The sequence below is a fragment of the Aythya ferina genome, assembly GCF_964211825.1.
Source record: "Aythya ferina genome assembly, chromosome: 1".
NCBI classification, from domain to species: Eukaryota; Metazoa; Chordata; class Aves; order Anseriformes; family Anatidae; genus Aythya; species Aythya ferina.
In genome coordinates, this window is record NC_140296.1 from 144,092,501 (window position 1) to 144,112,189 (window position 19,689).

At 44.3% G+C, this 19,689-nt stretch overlaps 1 protein-coding gene across 13 annotated transcripts in view; it reads left to right on the forward strand.

Moving 5' to 3' along the window:
- The first annotated feature begins 1,791 nt into the window (after positions 1–1,791).
- LOC311433677 (protein bicaudal D homolog 1) overlaps positions 1,792–19,689 on the forward strand; it is a 294,907-nt gene continuing 277,009 nt past the window's right edge. For 5 of the 13 annotated variants that reach the window (XR_014690894.1, XM_084513071.1, XM_084513073.1 and 2 more), the window contains exon 1: positions 1,801–2,355. Coding sequence is in view for 12 of the 13 variants with exons in the window: in XM_084513071.1 (XP_084369197.1) it covers positions 2,143–2,355 (213 nt within the window). In the remaining variant the exon portion in view is untranslated. Of the gene's footprint in view, positions 2,356–3,465; positions 3,755–19,689 lie in introns of those variants that run through there. The other 8 variants (XM_084513060.1, XM_084513059.1, XM_084513089.1 and 5 more) reach the window with 5 other exon arrangements.

Here is a 19,689-nt window from a genome sequence, read left to right on the forward strand (position 1 = left end):
AGCCCCTGTAAACTTCTGCACAGTGCACATCAGCCAGACTTCACTCCTCCTCCCAACTTTAAAAGGGAAGATTCTCCCTAACTTTCTTGTGAGGTATTGCAGAAAAATGACACATTTTAACAAGCCAGATTTCCTCTCCAGGGCACAGATGTTCAGACATGTGGTGAGGCTGCCCTTGGGTTACGAGTGAGATTGTCAACTAAATGATGTATATGGAGCTACACCAAGGATAGATTAGCTATAGGCATCCTGTTGCTTCAGCCTGTTTCCACACTGCCTTGAACCAACTGCTCATTTTCAGCACTGGTCTTAAGGTGTTTTTCAATGTGTTCTTGAATGAAATTTCACTAAATGTTTTCATAATGACAAAAAGCTGGTCAAAAGCTGAACACAGCTAGACTGGAACATCCAAAAGCTCTCAATACAACATTTTGCTACTTTTTTTTTTTTTTTTTGCTAAGATTTGTGGAGTGTTTCATCCTCTTCTAAGAAAAGGATGTTAAGGTTAGTCATACAGTTGGAATTACAGTTGGAATAGTGTTTTTTCCTCCTCCATTTTGATATTCAGCCATTGGTGAGAGCTACTCACTCTCCTTACCTATTAATATGCATGCTTGTTTCTTTCTCATTAATATTCACTCTTGTTTCTGCACTAGAATTCATTAAAAATGTGAATTTTTGGAAGGTACAGAATTGACAGAACATCTATTACCTGACTTATTTTTTTGATTTATGTTCTCTAGGCAACAAGAAGCAGCGTTTATGCAGGCTAGATTACAGTGTGTTAGTTGTGTATGCATGTATTGATAGAGGCTATATACTGCATGCACATACTGTATGACTAGCACCAGAGCTTCCATTTGCAGATCTCAAAGCACTTTGCTGAGGAGTCTAGACATTTTTATATCTTTCCCAGAACATGGGGAAGCTGAGGTAGAAAGGTGATGTGGTTTGTTTAAAACTACATTAACAGGTCAGGAAGAAGGCAAATTTATGTCTTTGATTTCCAATATAGTGCTTCATTGGTGGACTCTGATATCAATCTTCTATACATAGCATCTTTTTTATTTTTTCTTTTTAATCTTCTGTTTCCTGGAAATTCTAAGTCAATTGTTAAACTTTGTACTTTAAAGGCCTGGTTTTGCTAGTATTAAAAAAATAAACGTTTGTTGAGCATGAAAGCCTGTTTGTGTTAGTACTTATAGCAAAGCTTGGTCGATACCAATAGGATAAGGTCTTTGTTTGCAAGCCATAGTTTGAAGAAACAATAAATTTGGGCTTAAGACTCCTAGTACCAAGTCAAAAAGGCTGCGACGCGAGACATTATAACACTGTTCCCGGCTGAACTCACTCTTCCAGTTCAGATATGCAAAGAGCCCCTAATCCGACGCGTTAACTTTTTTACTGGCGGGCTTTGTGCGGGATCAGTTGCTGTCTGCATGCAACCACCCTAGTTTTATGCCGAGCAAGTAGCATCTGTCTTTCCGCAGCCAGCATAAAACTGCCATAATCCCCGCACCGGGAGGGTCCCGCCAGCCGGCGGCAGCACCCCGCGGGCTCGGCCAGCGCCGTCCCCGGGCTGTGCCCGCCTGCCGGGGAAGGGGGGGGGGGGATATGCCAAACCCCGGGGCGCCGGCGCCTTAAAGAGCGCAGGGGAGGGACCGTGCGGCGGGGAGGCGGGGGTGCGGGCTCCGCAAGCAGCAGCAGCAGCTCCCCGGCAGCCGCCGCACCGAGGCGCGCTCCCGCTGCCGCCTCCCCGGGCCGCGGGGCTCGCCCGGCCCAGCCGCCCCCGCCGCGGGCAGCCCCCCGCAGGGCCGGAGAGCGGCGGCGGGGCCGGGGGCGGCTTGGGCGGCGGCCCCGGACCCCATCCCCATCCTTATCCCATCCCCATAGCCCTGGACCACATCCCCATCCGTATCCCATCCCCATAGCCACCCCCATCTCCATCCTTTTCCCATCCCCATCCTTATCCCATCCCCATCCTTTTCCCATCCTTATCCCATCTCCATCCCAACCCCATCCCCGTCCCCGCCGCCATCCCCAGGCCGCCGGTGCCGGTGGCGGTGCCGGTGCCGCCCCCCCGGCCGCGCCCGCCCCCTCGCTGCCCCGGCGGCCCGGCGGTGCGGCAGAGCCGGCGGGGCTATGGCTGCGGAGGAGGTGCTGCAGGGCGCCGACCACTACAAGAGCGAGATCGAGCGGCTGACCCGGGAGCTCTCCGAGACGACCCACGAGAAGATCCAGGCGGCGGAGTATGGGCTGGTGGTGCTGGAGGAGAAGCTCACCCTCAAGCAGCAGTACGACGAGCTGGAGGCGGAGTATGACGGCCTCAAGCAGGAGCTGGAGCAGCTGAAGGAGGTGAGCGAGCCCAGGCTTTTGTCTCCCCCCCGCCTCGCGGGGCAGCTGCGGGGGCGCCCCACGCGTGTCCCCGCCGGAGCCCCTCGCCAGGGGGCGAGCGGAGAGGCCCCGGGTGGCCGCGGGGCTTGGCGGGGACGGGAGGAGGGGGTCTCCGGGGAGCCGAGGCTCGGCCAGCACCGCGGCCTCCAGGACGGCTCACACAGCGCCGCAGCCCCCCGGCATCACCTCCTTATCCTCGCTGGAGCCGCAATTTTGGGTACCGGCTGTCTGCGGCACCGGGCTGCCTCAAGACATCGCCGCAGCGCTGTGTGCGAAGAGGGGATCGACCAGCACGGAGGATGAGAGCTCGGCAAACCTAGGGTGTATAGGCAGGGGAGCTGTGTAAACAGTCGTCCGCAGTGCATGGGAAGGGAGACGGTGCCTTCTGAAGTTATTTATAGCCCTGGTTTATTCCCCCCGCTCTGGGGAAGCGCTGCCATTAAGGGGAGGCAAAGTAGCTGTACAGTAGTCTTGAGGGCACCCCCAGTCAGTGGAAATTAAACTTCTGTGTCATGCTGAAAGGATAAATGATCTGAGGGGTGTTTCAACTTCATCTTTCAAACGTGTTTCTGTAACAACTAAAGTATAAAGTAGGTAGGAATGACTGCACCCAACCTTCTGGCTCTGCTCAACATGACTCTGAAATATCATCATTCTTGTAGTCATCATTAAGGGAAATAACTTGAGATTGAGACATTGCACATCCACAGGACCTATGGAAGGGGTATGTGTACACACGTGCAGGTCTCACGTCTCTACATTTGGTAGTATTTTTATACTGTATGGGAACATAAATGATTACATATTTCAAAAATAAACGTTAAAGCATCAAACAGATTTTTTTTTTCCAAATTTAAAAGGAATGTATCACTATATATAACATGCAGAAATTCTCTTCAGTCAGAAATCATGACCACGTTCCATATGGAGGGAAATCACTTTGTCAACTTAGATTATATATGAATATTCTTTAAAGTACTGAGATTATATATGAATATTCTTTACAGTACTAGCTTTGATGCACTTTTAGAAACATTTTTTAATAAAACAAAGTATTTATTCTACTTGCAGGTAAATGTGTTATGCTACAGGCTTGGCTCAGTGACCAGAAGGATTTAAAAACGTATTTTCAAGAAGAGGAAAGCTAATTTTCAGAAAAACCTATCGATCTACTTAAACTTGATATCTGCTTCCCCACCCCTGCTGAGACTATGCAGTAGGCTTAGGACTTTGAAATCAATAGTCACAGGTTCAGGGGTGGAGATATGTGACTTGCACGGGCATGAAGGCAATGCTATTTGAAATGACCTGGCATTAATAGAGGAGCAGAATCATGGGGAAAATACACAAGGTGATTTCTGTGGGGGGGAAAAAAAAAGAGAGAGAAGCAGCAGTCTAGCTAGCTGTTATACAGAAGACTCATCAGAAACTAGGGATGACACATTTGTACACATGGCCGCAGACAGAAGGGACAGTGCAAGGAACTGAGTTTAAATTATTAAACTAGAGGGATCAATCAACATGGCTAACTGAAATGAAACATGCACAAATTCTCTTCCTGTTTACTTCTCCTCAAAGCCAACAGGACGGTGTGCTCTGCAGCCCAGAAGCTGTCCCGCAGGGCCATGCCTTCATGCTGTGCCAACCACAGCATGGACAATGAGATATCTGTGGAGAAGGGAAGAGGAAAATCCTGTAGCTTGCCTGATGCCAAGCAAGAGTGGAGTTGATCCAGTTTCCAGTTCGGGTCTGGGGCTCTCAATTCCAGAGCTCTTCATCGCTGCAGATAGGGCATCTCCATCCTCCATGTAGGCTGCAAGAGATTTCTTCTTGCTTCCAGCCTTTATAGGAGAAACCACACTGATTCTCACCACACATGCAGCACTGCAAAAAGAATTTGCTCATATTCCTTCCTGTCTCTGTAATGTATTTTTTCATCTTCTCTGTAAACACCTCCGTTATGACTGTTCTGTGAGTGCAGATCAGATTCCTAACTGTGAGCATAAGCAAATGATGTTTCAGATGACATCAGTGAGGCAGGATTCAGACCGAGGTGGTTTGGGCAAGCTGTTCTGTGATTTGGGGGCCTGGGTTTTGGGGTTGTAGAGTTCTGTCTGAAAGCTCTCTGTCTCTGAGCTGCCTCTGCCACTTTGCCAGCTTTTTATTAAGGCTCCCTCCAAAATGTGTGGAGTAGGGTCCCTGTGTATTGTCTCCAGCAGGTGCTGCAGAGAACATCCTGGACTGTGGCCTGGGTGTGGTCTGCATGGCGGGACAGAATCACAGAATCACAGAATTTCCTAGGTTGGAAGAGACCTCAAGGTCATCGAGTCCAACCTCCAACCTAACGCTAACAGCCCTCCACTAAACCATATCCCTAAGCTCTACATCTAAACGTCTTTTGAAGACTTCCAGGGATGGTGACTCCACCACTTCCCTGGGCAGCCTGTTCCAGTGCCTCACAACCCTTTCAGTGAAGAAGTTCTTCCTAACATCTAACCTAAAACTCCCCTGGCTCAACTTAAACCCATTCCCCCTCGTCCTGTCACCAGGCATGTGGGAGAACAGGCCAACCCCCACCTCGCTACAGCCTCCCTTGAGGTACCTATAAAGAGCGATAAGGTCGCCCCTGAGCCTCCTCTTCTCCAGGCTGAACAAGCCCAGCTCCCTCAGCCGCTCCTCGTAGGACTTGTTCTCCAGGCCCCTCACCAGCTTCGTCGCCCTTCTCTGCACCCGCTCAAGCACCTCCATGTCCTTCTTGTAGCGAGGGGCCCAAAACTGAACACAGTACTCGAGGTGCGGCCTCACCAGAGCTGAGTACAGGGGGACGATCACCTCCCTAGCCCTGCTGGTCACGCTGTTCCTAATACAAGCCAGGATGCCGTTGGCCTTCTTGGCCACCTGAGCACACTGCTGGCTCATATTCAGCCGACTATCAACCATCACTCCCAGGTCCTTCTCTGCCTGGCAGCATCAAACACCATGGCCGGACTGGAGCTAGGAAAACTCCTGCTATGTCAGTGAGGATTTGTTCTTCCACTCTTGTATCTCTACATCTGCAGCCTCTCTGAAGTCATAGTGGGGTATAGGAAAGAGGCCCCAGATTTATACTGAAACAAATGGTTTATCCATTCAAGAGGAACAGTAGGTGCATGGGTGGGGGCACAATTATGTGTAGGGCCGTTACCTCTTCTCTGAACAGATTCATTTACTGGGGTCAAATCTCATCCTATGTTTTTCCTGAGGCAAGTCTTCATTTCTGAATTATTTCATTATTCCTTTTTTTCTGCTGTTAGGACATCATTGCATTTATTGCTCAGCAGACAGAGCTGCCTGTCTTTGACTACTTAGTCATGACTTAGCCATCTAGGATCTGAAGTCTTCTCCTATGTTCCTTGGCAGTTCAGAATTCAAGTGAACTTCAGTGGGGCTTTTTCCATGCAGATTGCAATACAGAGCCTCATCTATACAATAATTTCCATTGCTGGAGGGTGAGATGGGAAAGTAAGGCCATTATAGGATGTAGAATTAAAAGCAAATTGCAATACATTACATTAAATATTAATACTTGTATATAGAATATATGCTAAGCACCATGCAAAATGAATTATTATAGTAAGCTCCAATGTTTCTTGTGCTTTATTCAGAGGTTTCTGCTTTAGCCTAAGACTTGAATGTTTTGGGGCATGACATTGGTTTATACTGCAAAAGCTGGAAGTTTTAAACAGTGACCTAATAAATACTTCTTCCAAAATAGAGCAGTTATTACATGTGTAAGCTGTTCTGGAAAGACTCAAAACATCTGTCGGCTACCAACCTTTCGTTTTCAAAAATGAAGTGAATAGTAGGAGTGTGAAAACATACACTCTGTTGTGTTGACTTTAACAGCCTTCAGCATTATGAGATGGAGCACTGGTGGTCCTGAAGTTAGACAAGACTGTAGGAATAGTGTTAAACAAAACATTATTATTTTAAAGCTTTATTAATGTTCATATTTTTTTCTCCAGTCCGTAAGATATGTTGCTGTGCCTTGCTCAATTACATCTCAAACTAGTGGAATTTTGACCCTGCAGTAAAAATGCTGTAGTTTTAGGGCCCCTGTTCGAAAGGTTGCTTTAGGAGATGTGCTGTCTAACCTGCTGTGAATAAGAGTGCAGGGAATAAGACTCATTGCTGTTAGTCATGTGATTAAAGGTACTCTGTTTTCACTGTTTTACAGGGTTGAAAGTGTAATTAGTAGCATATTCTGTGGAAACCATTTTCCAGTCTGTCATATTTGTGGTCTTATATGTTTACATTGCAATTGCTGTAAGTACAATCTCTGTTGTTAGATTTCTTTCTTTTAAAGAAGGGTAAAATGGCTTCATATTGATCTTCTTTCCTGGGCAACCTGCTGTAGCTGTCCCTGCTTCAGCTGGGGGCTGGATGAGATGATTTCAAATGGTCCCTTCCAACCTCACCCATCCGGTGATTCTGTGATTAGTTGCTGTTCGCTGGTGGCTGGCAATGTTTTTAGAGGGGAGAAATATCAGTCACCTCCAGCTGTGATAAAATGGGGATTGAAGGCAGCTTTGGTATCCAACCATACAAGGCATCTAAGCCTGGGAAATGCTAGGCAGAGATTTCCCTTTAAAAATCAAATCACAAACATAGCAGCTGAGCAGATCCCCAGGTTCCCCTCCTTCACTCTCTGGCTGACTAGTTTGAGCAGTTTCTCACTCAGCTCCTTGGCTTTTATGTGTGTAGTTCTATGGGGACAAGTTCTTCCCCTGGATTACACATAGAGCTGGCTATCTGATTTTTAGGTTGAAGGTGCAGTTTAGTGTTCATGTTACACTCAACCCAAATATCCTTGGTAAATTATCGGAAACCAGACTATTGGTGAGCAGCCCTATCCTTTGCAGGTCAAAAATCTTTCTTTACCTCACAGAGATGTTGCATCATTGTTTTATGCTTAGTGAGTTTAGCAACGTGGCTTCCACAAATAATTCTTGGTTTGTGACTGGAAAGGGTTCTTGGGGAGTAGAGCTGAAGCTCTTTCTGACAGCTTCTGTGTTGTTCTGCTCTTGCCTGTGCTGCTTTCATGTGGATGACTCAAGCTCCATCTCCCCAGTCCCCTGACACAGTGCTGTCCCTCTGACTCCCCCACCCTTCTCTGAAGCTGTGTTTGCAGTTTCTTCTCTGTCTTTTCCATCTTTGAAGTGTACAGTTAATGGGGCTTCTTGGATCCAAAAAGACAGAACAGTGGAGGGGGAGGCTCCCTATCCCAAATAATGCCCTTTTAAATGGACAGTCACTCTGTGCACCTGTATGCAGCACGGGACGCTTAGGAAAGTGTGATGACGCTCACACATCCCAGTGAGATTTTCTGAATTCCGCCTAAAGATGAATGTGTCCCAAATATGTAACTTAAGAGCTGTGAACTGATGCCACCTCAGTATATACTTACACCTCCTTTCAGCGACAATGTCTATGAGATGAGGTGAGCATTTCCAACACCTCATCCTGATCTCAACACTTGGTTCTGTGAGCCTTTCCACGCTGTGCCACTCAGAAGGGCTGTGCTGCCTAGCACCCAGCTCCAAGGTGAGGGCAGGGAAAGGGTGCGTGAGGAGCAGTGATCAGACGCTTGCTGCAGTGCTGTCTCCTCCGGAGCCCAGCTGGCGCTGCCTCTGTGTGCGTACACTGCTAATGGAAGGGTGTTTACCCAGTTCCCTTTCATGTCTGGCCTGGTTAGGAGAGGAGAGCAGGGCAGCACAGGAAACTGTTACACACGGAAAGGAGAGCGTGGGAGGCAATGCAAGGGCTGTTTGTTATGCAGGGGCTTGCACTGTGCTTGGATCCAGAAGAGCCCTAAGACTGACAAAGCTTTGGGTGTTCCTCCAGCTCTTCATTCATCACTTTGTATTTTCCTCTCCCCATAAGCACAGGTCTGCAACAAAGAGTCTGAAGATGCTCTTAGCAGTTCATTTGCAGAGCTGTGCTTATAAGGAATGCCCTAACAAAATCAAGCTGCACCTTGCGAAGCTTTCATTCAATTATCACAGGCAGGGGACTGACCGACTGAGGAGCAGGTCTGTGGAAAAGGATTTAGGGATCCTGGAGGACTGCGAGCTGTATGTGGGCCAGCAGTGTGCCCTGACTGTGCTGGCAGGACCTTAGCGTTGAGAAGGCTGAGAGAAGTGATGATTACTTTGGAACTGACATTTGTTAGATCCCACCTAGAAAATGGCATCCATTTTTGTCTCCCCCCCAGTATAGGAAAGGAATGGATAGTTGGGGCTGAGTTCAGCATGGGACCACCAAGATCATCAAGAGCTGAAGAGCTTCCCCTGTGAGGATGGGCTGAGGGAGCTGGGCTTGTTCAGCCTGGAAAAGAGGGATCTGGGGAACCCAGCAGCAGCCTGCCCATGCCCACAAGAAAATAGTGAGAAGATAGAGCCAGGCTCTTCACAGTGGGGCATGGTGCGAGGACAGAAGAACTAGCATGGATTGAAAATAGAGAGGTTCAGGCTGGATTTAAAGGGGAACTGTTTCCCCATGAGGGCAGGCAGTGGCACAGGTTGCCCGAGGGGTTGTGCTGTCTCCTTCCCTGGGAGTTTTCAAGCCCCAGCTGGATACTGCCCTAAGCAACCCTGTCGGAGCTTAGAGCTGACCCTGCAGTGAGCAGGAGGTTGGACTAGAGGAGAAAGACGGCAAGGGACCTGGAACAATGCAAGGTCTCTGAGAGCACCCGCTATGTCCAGCTCAATTCCAGTAGCTGCTTGCTGTATGTTACCCAACATGTAACAGCCTACTGCCTGGAAATAGGGACTGTTAGCAGAGCCACAGCCTTGCTCCATGCCTGAATTTCACTTTCTCTTGATTGTCATTGAGCCTGCATTGACCTAGCATTAGTAAGGGAGTAGTTTGACGTGCTTTTCTCTAAGCGAGACAGCTCTGTGTCTGCCTTTGTCATGCCTGCCCCTGTGCTAGCTCTCAGTTTTGCATCTGTTTATACTGTCCCACCTAGCTAGAAAAGTGACCTCAGTTAAAAATAACTGAGAGGGGGGTGTATGCTGTCTGTAACCAGACCTGGGTACATGATGTGGTTCACAATACATTCCCATAAACTGCTTTACCAGCATAGCCAAAAACTCAGACTGGATAGGATAGGAATAGATGCCGGAGAAATAGGGGGATGGAACGAGCTGCTTAAACAGGTACTGATGTTAAAGGGGATGCTTATCAAATTGTGGCAGGATGGCTTCCTCTGAAGGGAAATGAATGCTGTGCATTAGCCTACAGAAAACGTAAGCAGCTGAAATCATCTTAGGGGAAATTAGAGCTCTTGCTGGAGCTTTGGCAGCATGCAATGAAAAATGCAGACGAACTTTTTTTTTCCTTTCCCAAGGACCTGCATCGCCAGTTGCTCTCACTAATTGCATTGTATCCTTATGAGCCAGTGCAGTGATTTGTTACACCGCCTGCAATAGCCAACCCTTAAATAGTGATAGTCAGCTTGAAATGCTTGGGGTTTGCATACTACTAAAATAGTTCTGAAGTGAGTTTGTTTTGTTTTCTCCTCATAGTTAAATCATTTTCATACTTTCACTCTTCTAAGAAATCCCTTGCCAATCTGAGGGATTTGGATTGAATCCACCATGTGTTGAGCTCCTCTGAGATAACTAGGAGTTGGAACTGGATTTTATGCCATGGAAAAGTTGATTTTTCCATAGATTTTCTATAAAATATTGAATTAGTACTGAATCTAAAATGACTGATTGAAGTGTTAATGGGGGAGCCAGGCATCATTATTGTGAAGTACTTCCTGTTTAAGGCTCGTGAATGCAGAATGATGGCTCACTGAATAGACTTTAATCTAAAGGTCTGCATCTGTTTGGAATTAAGCCTTTTGTAATGAATTAAAAAAATAACAATAATTCACTGCCATCTTTTCACCTTCCTTTATGTGTAATATTTTTTCTTCCCTTCTGTATTGCAGAGCAGATTTGCCTTCTAAGGTATGTGTGGGTGCAGTCTGTCTGCAGAACACCAGTCAGACTGAACACCTGGCTTTATGGAAAATGCAACTGGGGGCAGAACAGTGCTGGAGAAAATAACAGTTGGCATGAAATAGTAATTTGTGAGCATTCATCAAAGTAAAATGAGGAGCATTCTCAAAGTCAGATGCATAGACTAAATTTGCACCTGGCCAACTTTTACATACCTTATGCAATTGCCACTTGGAGAAAATATACATGAGATCAGATGTTTTTCTAGCTGTATTGAGGGATTCTGGAAAAGTAACCTGCTTCTCAAATAACTTCTCACTTTTTTCAATCTTGTATGTGTTCATTTAAGCAGCTCATTTTCTGTCATGTTTTCACACTGGTGTTGTTTGTTCAGCCTATGGACAATGGGAATGGAATCTGATTCACCTGTGTTTCTGTATCCCTCATAGCTCTGCTACGTTGTAAGCTTCATTAAAAAGTTGGCTTTGCCATGGATTTCCCTTTCCTATTTGTCTGATACCTGAGGGGGTGATGTTTAATTCAGAATGATTCTGTACTGTACGTTTTTTCTTTGGGATGATTTTAATTTATAATGGCACAGATGAAAGGCCAGTATTCATTTCTGTTGAAATGCCTTACGTTTGTGGCGTGACTTTCTTTCCCTCTTCTTTCCTCATTTCCTTCTGAACTCTATAACACTTTTATTTTATGGGGGAGGAGAGAGGGTATATTCCTGTCCTCAATTTAGGGGAATTGATATGGCATGCAAAGATATGAATGTTCCCTTTGTCCCTTTACCCAGGACTGCTTGCATCACTAACAGCAGATGACTATGAGGAGAAAAGAGCAATTTTTCATACTGTCCTGTGAAAGCAGTCCAGAGTATAGACCAGCTACAGATGGAAGCAGTTAGGGCTATTCCAAAGGTGAAAAACACATCTCAGCAAGGGCAGATGTCTAAAGCTGAAGTAAGCAGGTAGAATTGAGCTAGATTGCAGGTTAGTGCTTTAATGGGAACTGTGCTCCTCTGTGGAGGGGTAGTATTAAGAAAAATAATTTCAGGAGTCTAATGTATGTGTTTCCAAATGTCTTTCACTATCAAAGTTTAACAAACTTAATAGTTAAAGGAAAAATCAGGCCACTGTCCTAAATCTATGGTTTTGGGACAGACCTATTAAGACTATTAACACCAAATGGCTTTTGCTAAGACTGACATTGGTCTATTCCCATTTTCTGCATTTCTCTTGCGATTCCTTCCTGTCTGCAGCCTTTAATTTTCTGCCGTGCATTCTAGATTAGTGTTCATCTCATGTCCATGATGGTTTATACACTTTTTTATCTTCCCTTTTGCAGTCTCTGCCTTACATCTTAATTAGTGTAGATTTGATGCTTCATTAGACACTGAACTGAATTTTTTATGTTAAAGATCCTTTTTGTCATTGTGTGAATGTAAGAAATCTTTCCATTTGTAGCAGACCAGACCTTCCATACTCTGTCTTGGTATTGCAATGACATGAGAGAATCATAGAAATACTCTAGAAATGCTTTTTTAACATGGGCTGAAAATGAAACAGCAGAGGATTTGTCAGCTCTGCTTCATAGCAGCCTCACCATTAAAACCATCCTGCAAAAGATGACTTCTAAGGCAGTTTTAAAATTTGGTTGGCTGAAGGAGTGCACAGTAAGGTATCTTTTCATAATGTTTTGCAAAAAGCAACCCTGCATTTTTTTTCCCATTGTTTTGTTTCTGGGGTGATTTATTTACTTAACCTCAGGCAAGAAAATTGATGCATGGCGAGGTCAGATAATGCACTCAAGTCCTTGTGATCAGAGCTGGGAGTGGAACCCATTACCCACACAGCCATGCCATACCCTTCTTCCTTTCTCCTTTGAATTACACTTAATTTGCCCTCGTGCTGTACAGCCACGTTAAACCCCTCTACACAGCAAATAGGTTTCCAGTCCTAGCAGTAATACACACAACACTGTGCTTAACCCAGAGGCATAAAAGAAGCCCTTAGTTACCAGCTGGTCACCTTTCACTTCAGTCAGTCATTTCTGGGTTAATTTCAAATAAATTATACGAACTCCTTCCTGTTCTTTTTTTGTTTGTGTTTGTTCAGTTTTAATTTTGTGCTCTCAGAAATCACAGATGACACATGGCAGGGGCAATGCCATGCATTTAGTATGCAATCTGGGAAGTTTAGCCACCGCACACAGCCTTTCCTTGGTTTTCCAAGTTACTCTGGATGGGTTTAAATATAGTGCGCTGAGAATGAACTGTGAAGTGCGCTTTGTCATCACTGACTGATGGCTACATCCATGGAAGGAAGTTGGACTTTGTTAACAGCAGCAGTTTTAACTTCTGTTTTGGATACTTGGAGGGGGAAGAACAGCCCCTAGTAGTTGTAAAGCTCAGCTAGGAAGATGGAAAAGGAGCAGCAAATCTCTAAGAGTGAAGGTAGAATTTTGGGTGAGGCAGAGGGAACAGGTGGCTTGGTGAAATAATTCATTTATAAAAGTTTGGATTTTGGCCAAACATGAACACAGCATGATTTGGATTTAGTCTTGCTCAGGACTGGCATCTCCTCTACTCACATCCTCATAGCAAGACGCAGGATGCCAGACTCCAAGACATGGCTTCAGGCTTCCAGCAAGACAGAACATTCAGCCTTTGGCACTCCAGTATTAAGAGGGCTAGAGAGAACTTGGTGTGAGTATAGGTGTGGGCACATGGGGAGTTCACAGCAGGGTTATTAAACTCTCTGTGTAGGCACAGCCTCTGGTTCTCAATTTGATGGCTAATCCAGGATACTTAACAATTATTACCCAACTGGAATCTCGGATTTCTTTTATTAAAAATGTGCTCTGAGTAGCTTGTAGTTTGCATAATTCATGGCTTTAATTTAACAAGTTGTTGTTTTTTAGATGGGTGGGAAAAGTTTTTGTTATACCCGGAGTACCTCATGGAGATTCACAAAGCATTAAAAGGTTGCACTGTTTTGCATAAAACCAGGTGAATGCACAGTGATAACAAACATGCAGAGTTGGCCTGAGTCTGAGGAGAACATTTTCGTTCTTTCATTTCTTTCGTAATGCATGTGATTTCCACCTACAGATTGTTTGTTTATTAATTTAAGAACCTCAAGTGAAGAATGCTACCTTTAGCAGTATACCCTATGCTCAGGATTATATCTCAGGATCATTCATAGCAGGTATGACTTGAAGACTAACATTGAAGTCCTGGCTTTCTGTGTATGTCAAGGGTAAAATGGGACAACAATTTAATTATTGAGTCGGTGCCCACCACCAGCTGGCAAACATCACTGTCATCAAGATGTAAATGATAAAATGTGTTATAAACTGAGAATTTGCATTTCTTCTCACCAAAGAAGGGAGAACTGGAATAATTGTAATTACTTGGTCTCAAACACATGATCTTATTCTTGCAGCTTGATGAATTGTCATAACTCAGCTGAGCTTCAATTACTGATTATGTATGTGCACTTGGTCCAAATGCATAAGGGCAAGGCAAACAAGCAAACAAAAAGGCAGAAACCTGAAGGAATGAGTTTTTATCTGGCATGTATCTTACATCTGCTGTGAGCTGAGAATGTGCACTAGATCAGTTACTTACTAAAAAAGTAAAACTGCAGTCATAAATCTGTGTCCTTAGGGACAGTTTTTTAAAGTGAAATGTAAAGACATGGTCACAAGGACTCCTTTGTGAAATAATGTGTATGGTATATAACTGTATGTAAGAAAAATAGTAGTATGATTTGTATATAATTTTCCATGTACACTAATATGGGAGATGGAAGCACGTAAGATTTGTTAGGAGTTTGATACTTCAGGCATTAGGTAATTCCATTTCTTGGGCATTAGGTAAGTTCTTACTTTTTTCTGCCAGTTAAGGGCCGATGGCTGCCATCTGGTAATAACAAGACTTTCACTTAACATGCTGTAAGCTTAGCTGTGTAAAAATAGGAGCAAATCTGGAACAAGATAGTTAAGTGATAACATTTTTTCCGAATGGGCTGAATTCAAAGTTACAAGGATACTATATATTATTTGATGATTGCTATTCCTAAAATAAAAGCCATGTTGAAGTGACAGAACTGAATTATCAGATTCAGATACCTGAAAATTTGGAGTCTAAAATCTGTATCTTAGTTATCATGGAAAATATTGTCTTGCTTTGTTAAGCAGGCTGAACAAATCTTGTATTGGAACCTGTATGACATCTTTTTGCTTATGTACTTTGAAATTACAGACCACGTTCTTGTTGACTATATGTAGATTTCAGCATACACCTCTAGGCCTCCCTTGTTTATACTTTCTTTTTCTGTAATCTACTTAGCACTGCTTCATCATTTGTGGTTTAAGTATTTTCTCTATTCTTGCTTGCAATAGCATGGAGGAATATATTCAAGAACAAGAAATAAAACAACACATTGAGTAAATCAGACCTTTCGCGCTTGGTGTTTGAAAAGTACTTTACTCACTGTTCTTTGGGCTGAGATTATACCCAATCAGAATCATTCCTATGCTTTATTGCTGTTGGATTTGTCTTTGTATCAGATTAGACTGGTGAAAAGAACCTTAGATGTAAAATGAGCATATAAGCCTTGTTTGGGTATAAATAACCCTTTCCCTGGGTATAACAGGAAGAGTTGCAGTTGATGATTGTGCTGCATGTGCTTTTTGTTTTGTAATGATCCTTTATTTGCAAGATTCTTCTTGAGATGGTGTCCCTGGTTTCTCTAGTAGTGAGAACTTCTGTTGGGCACCCACACCTACGGCTGGGCTAGGCACAGACCATTGTCATTTTCTTGCTATTATGCAAGGATCTACCTGCTGTGAGAAACTAATTATAATTGTCCCAGCTGAAAGAGGTGGGTTTGGAAGATGGAAACCTGAGTTCTACCCCAAAAACCTGCGGCAGAGATTCTTCTCTGGCCAGGTTCTTCAGCTCAGCTATTTTCTTAGGAATTCTATGGGCTATGAGTGAGAGGCCTCTATTTCAGTCAGTTATTTTTTTAGTGGAAAGGAGTCCAAAATCTGATCAGCAATCTTTCTCAGAGCTTGCAGTCCGGTGATTTGTGTGGAGAATTGAACAGGGTGCTTCCCAGAGCACTGGCAGTGGGTGCAGGCTAAGGTTGGAGGCAGTGAGTCAGCACGACCTCAGCTGCTGCCAGAGGGATGGGCACTGCCTCCACACCGAACTGGGGCTGGCATTGGCTGGGGTCTTCACTGGGAAGAGCCTACAGTGAAATAAAACTCACTGGAGTAGTCACTGACAGTGTGTCGGACAGGCAAAAGGGACAAGATGTATATAGCAGTGATGAAAATGTGCATCAGCATAAAACAGTCTGTAGCTATTGAAATGCAATTTTGTTAGCCAACATAAAAAATTTGCTATACTGTTAAAGAACAGACTGCACTCTATCAAACGTTCTGAAAAATCAAAATACTGCTTGTTTCATGAGCTTCTGTTTTGCCCCCTAGATCCCAGCAGGGTGGGATAAATTGTTATTTATTGCCTGATAGTAGTATCTGGGAATTCTGTGCTGCCTGGCACAATGAATTTAAGCATATAAATAAAAGGTTAGAGATTTTACTGTGGAAATAGCAAATCCCCAACAAGGTTGTCTATAAAGGAATAATAAAGGGAATTTACAGATGAGTAATGGAGGCCCCAAAGCTGTGCAGGGATAGGCTGTTCAGCCATAACTTCATGGGAAATCTGGAGCTAAATCACAAAGAAAACAGATTTTCTCAGTTCTAATCCAATACTTTATCTTCTAAATTTATCTTCACCTGTACCCCCACCTCCTGTGGGATTGCCCCCTTCACCCTCCAGCTTCTCCTGGTCCTTCTCTCATGTACTCTGGTGATGTCAGAGCATGCTGACTCTCTTCCCCAGCTGTCCTTTCTCTTTTGCCGCTTCTGGCTTCTTTCCTGCCCTTCCCCTTTGGAAGCTGACCGTTCCTGGCTGCCACTGTGGCATTTGTAGCAGTCTGCCTACGCCTTCCCACTCAGCCCTTTCCAAAACACAGCTCTTCTCTGCTGTGCTTTTTGTTCTTTCCCGATACCCATTTGTTTGTTGCAGGAGGAGACAAATTCCAGCCAGCTCTCCCTTCGAAGGACAAGCCATGCCTCTCCTCCTCCACTGCCCCCGGGCAGCTTTTTTACCACAATGCACCCCTTGTTGTCATGGCTGCATCTGGGAAAGTTAGAGGCTGTGGGTTGTTGTACCAGGCCCTGATGGGTGGGCTCCCTTTATAATGGCTGTATGTGGGAAACATTCATTTAATCCTGCAAGGCAAGACTTTTTTTAGGTGACTGGGAGCTCAGACCCACCAAAACCTTGTTGGGTGTGTTGGGCAGGCTTTTTGGAGAACTTGCAATAGTTAATGTGAAGCTTGGCCTTCGTGCTTGTGGGCAGCAGGCTCTGCTGGGCAAGGTCTGGCCTTGCCCGCCTGTTTGTATTGAATGCAACACAGTGAGCCTCTATTCTTGGTTGGGACAATTAGGTTCTATGGCAATATGAGTAATTAATAATAATAATGGGGCCACTTCTATGGATGGGCTGTTAGAAATAATTTCCTTCTGCCAGTTGCTTCTCTAGAATGTGGTTTTGAACTCAGAGACCTTGAAAGAGATAATCAAAACACAAGCAGCTGTCACAAACCTTTAACTCTGTTTATGTAGGCAAGGATGGAAATTCCCAAAACTGAATTGCCTAATGGCTCACTGGTTTGTGTATGTCTTGTTGCGAAACCTACATCTTATACAATGGATCACCCTTTGGTTAAAGACCATTCTCAGTACAAGCAGGTTTCAACCATAGGTATTTCTTCTAAGGGAAAAAAAGAGTAAAATCATGCAAAGCAAACCAATGATCCTCTATGGCTCTGCACCTGATTCACATATAGTGCACAGTGTCACTGTGTGGAGTGAACTGTGATGGGTTTGCTGCCAGGGTGATCCAGCTGCTGTAGCTGTGGCTTCTTGTCTCCAGATGTCATGTATGAGATGGTGGCGGCTTTGAATTCTGCCTTCACCCACACAGGCAGCTTGGGTCTAAAAGGAGGATACAGCGTTTGGTTGCTTTGACACGTTGCAGTCCTTCAACAGCCATTCTTCATCCCCTTCACAGTAGGGGTGGTGTCTTGGCCACAGGTTGCCATTTAGATAAACCTAGCATATGATGGTTGCACTGTGTAGGGAGCAATGTGACACTTGTCCACCTGCCCACAGGGTTCATCGAGGTCTGAAGACTCCTTCTCTCCCTTTTCTGTCCATCTTCTTTCCCCCATCTACAGGAAGCTAGTCTAGAGACCTTCAGAAACCTCTTCTACAACATTCTCTGTAGCCTTTGTCAGAGCTCTGCCAAAAAAAGGATTAGCAGCTCCTAAACTTAAGAATACCTATCCAAAACATACTTTGTCCTTCCAAATTGTTGCATAATAATAATTAAAAAGACCCACCACCAAACATATTCAATGAATGCAAACCTGCTTTATTCAGGAAGCTGTTGACATTATGGTGAAGATGAGTATGGTTGGTAAGGTCACATCATCATTAAGGCTTTTGGAGTACTGGGCTCCCAGTAAGCAATTCAAGAATGCAAGCAACCTCAGTAGATTGTTGCCAATGAAGAAGATAGACATTACCAAATCTATTTTTCAATGTCTGTTCTATTTCCATGCTGGTAACCATAGCAATTACACTACAGTTTTGCAGTTTTAACCTTTTCATCACCAAAACCTCTTTTGGTGACCAGTTTATTTTTAGAAAGAGCATGCTGTGGCCTGCAGCCAAAGTCACTGGTACTAATACAGAACAAGATTTTGTCTGTTCTCAAAAGGTATAAAGAGCCAGGTACAGCAAGTTTATTTTTTTATAAACAGATTGGTTTCTGTGACAGTACAGTATGAATTATGATCTGCATTCACTGCTGCACCTCTGCTGAAGACAATAGAATTATGCTAGCAGAAAATTTGGCTGTTCGTAGTGTTAAGTCACACAACTCTAATAGCAACTGTCATGATGCTGTTCCCAGAACTACAAGGTGTTTGGATGGGAAGACTTGGCAGCTGAAGCAAGCTCTGGTGACTCAGTGGGCAATGCTTTGCCTTCTGAGTCAGAAGTGAATGGGGGCTCCTGCAGTGCAGTTTGTAGTTTGCTTTTTTTTGTAAATTTGATGTCAAGATAGTTACTTCTGATGACGAGTCCACTCTTTAGTATTGAACTGTGTGTTTCACTACTATACCACTCTCTCCTCTGGGGAAAAAAAAAAGACCAACCCAAGAAAAAACAATTGAAGAAAGGGATTGATGGGTGAGAATGGGTACATTGTTTCTGTTCAGCATTGTCTGCATATTGCAGGGGTGAAGTGATTTCTGCTTAGAAGGAGCTGGTTTGCAGAGACATGGGAGCCTGTATGACCTCAGTAGGTGTGACAAATACAAAGCAGCTTCCAAAATCAAGCCTATCATCTTCTGAGAAGCCTTTGGGGAGAAGGACCGCATTACTCTGTGCCTGTTCCCTACTGCTTTGTCCCTGGCTGTCTACATTTACAGAGATGGTAGGAAAGATTAATCACCTTTGCAATATTAATCTCTCAGTCAAATTTGGTCATAATTAGCCAGAAGATTCCAAGTTATTAGAAAAGGGGAGACTTTAAGAGCCCGTAGGAAACAGGCTAAGACTTGTGGCATTTTGTTTATGGATAGTTAGAAATTGACTTTACACCTAAAGTTCCCCTATAGAAGTCTTGTAGAAGCAAGACTGTTTAAAGCAACATTAAATTAGCAAACAAGTACATGGTCCTGGGCTACTTGCTCTCAGTGTCCCTGTCTGAGCAGAGGGTTGGACCAGATGACTTCCAGAGGTCCCTTCCAGCCTCAACCATTCTGTGATTCTGTGACTCTAAGTAAAGGAGTTCATAAAACCGACTTTAAAACTCCAGGTGTACTTGTGAAACCCACAAAGGATATTTTCTTCTCCATTTGAATTCCCTTTTATCCCTAAAGATAAAATAAAGGAAAGCAAAACAAGAGATTAGATTTCCAGAGGGAGCATCTCACCATGAAGGGCAGCACAACAGATTATCCAATACCAGAATTAGCTTCATAACCCTGTGGACAGCTTCCTGAACTAGCTGAAACTGGAATATAGGTGTTGAATGAGAACATTATATAAATTTGGTTTTGTTTGTATTATTTCAGTGCTAAAGGTCACAGCCTTTGTTTAACCATACCTCTGATGGAATGTGCTGGGCTTCTTATTTCTCTCT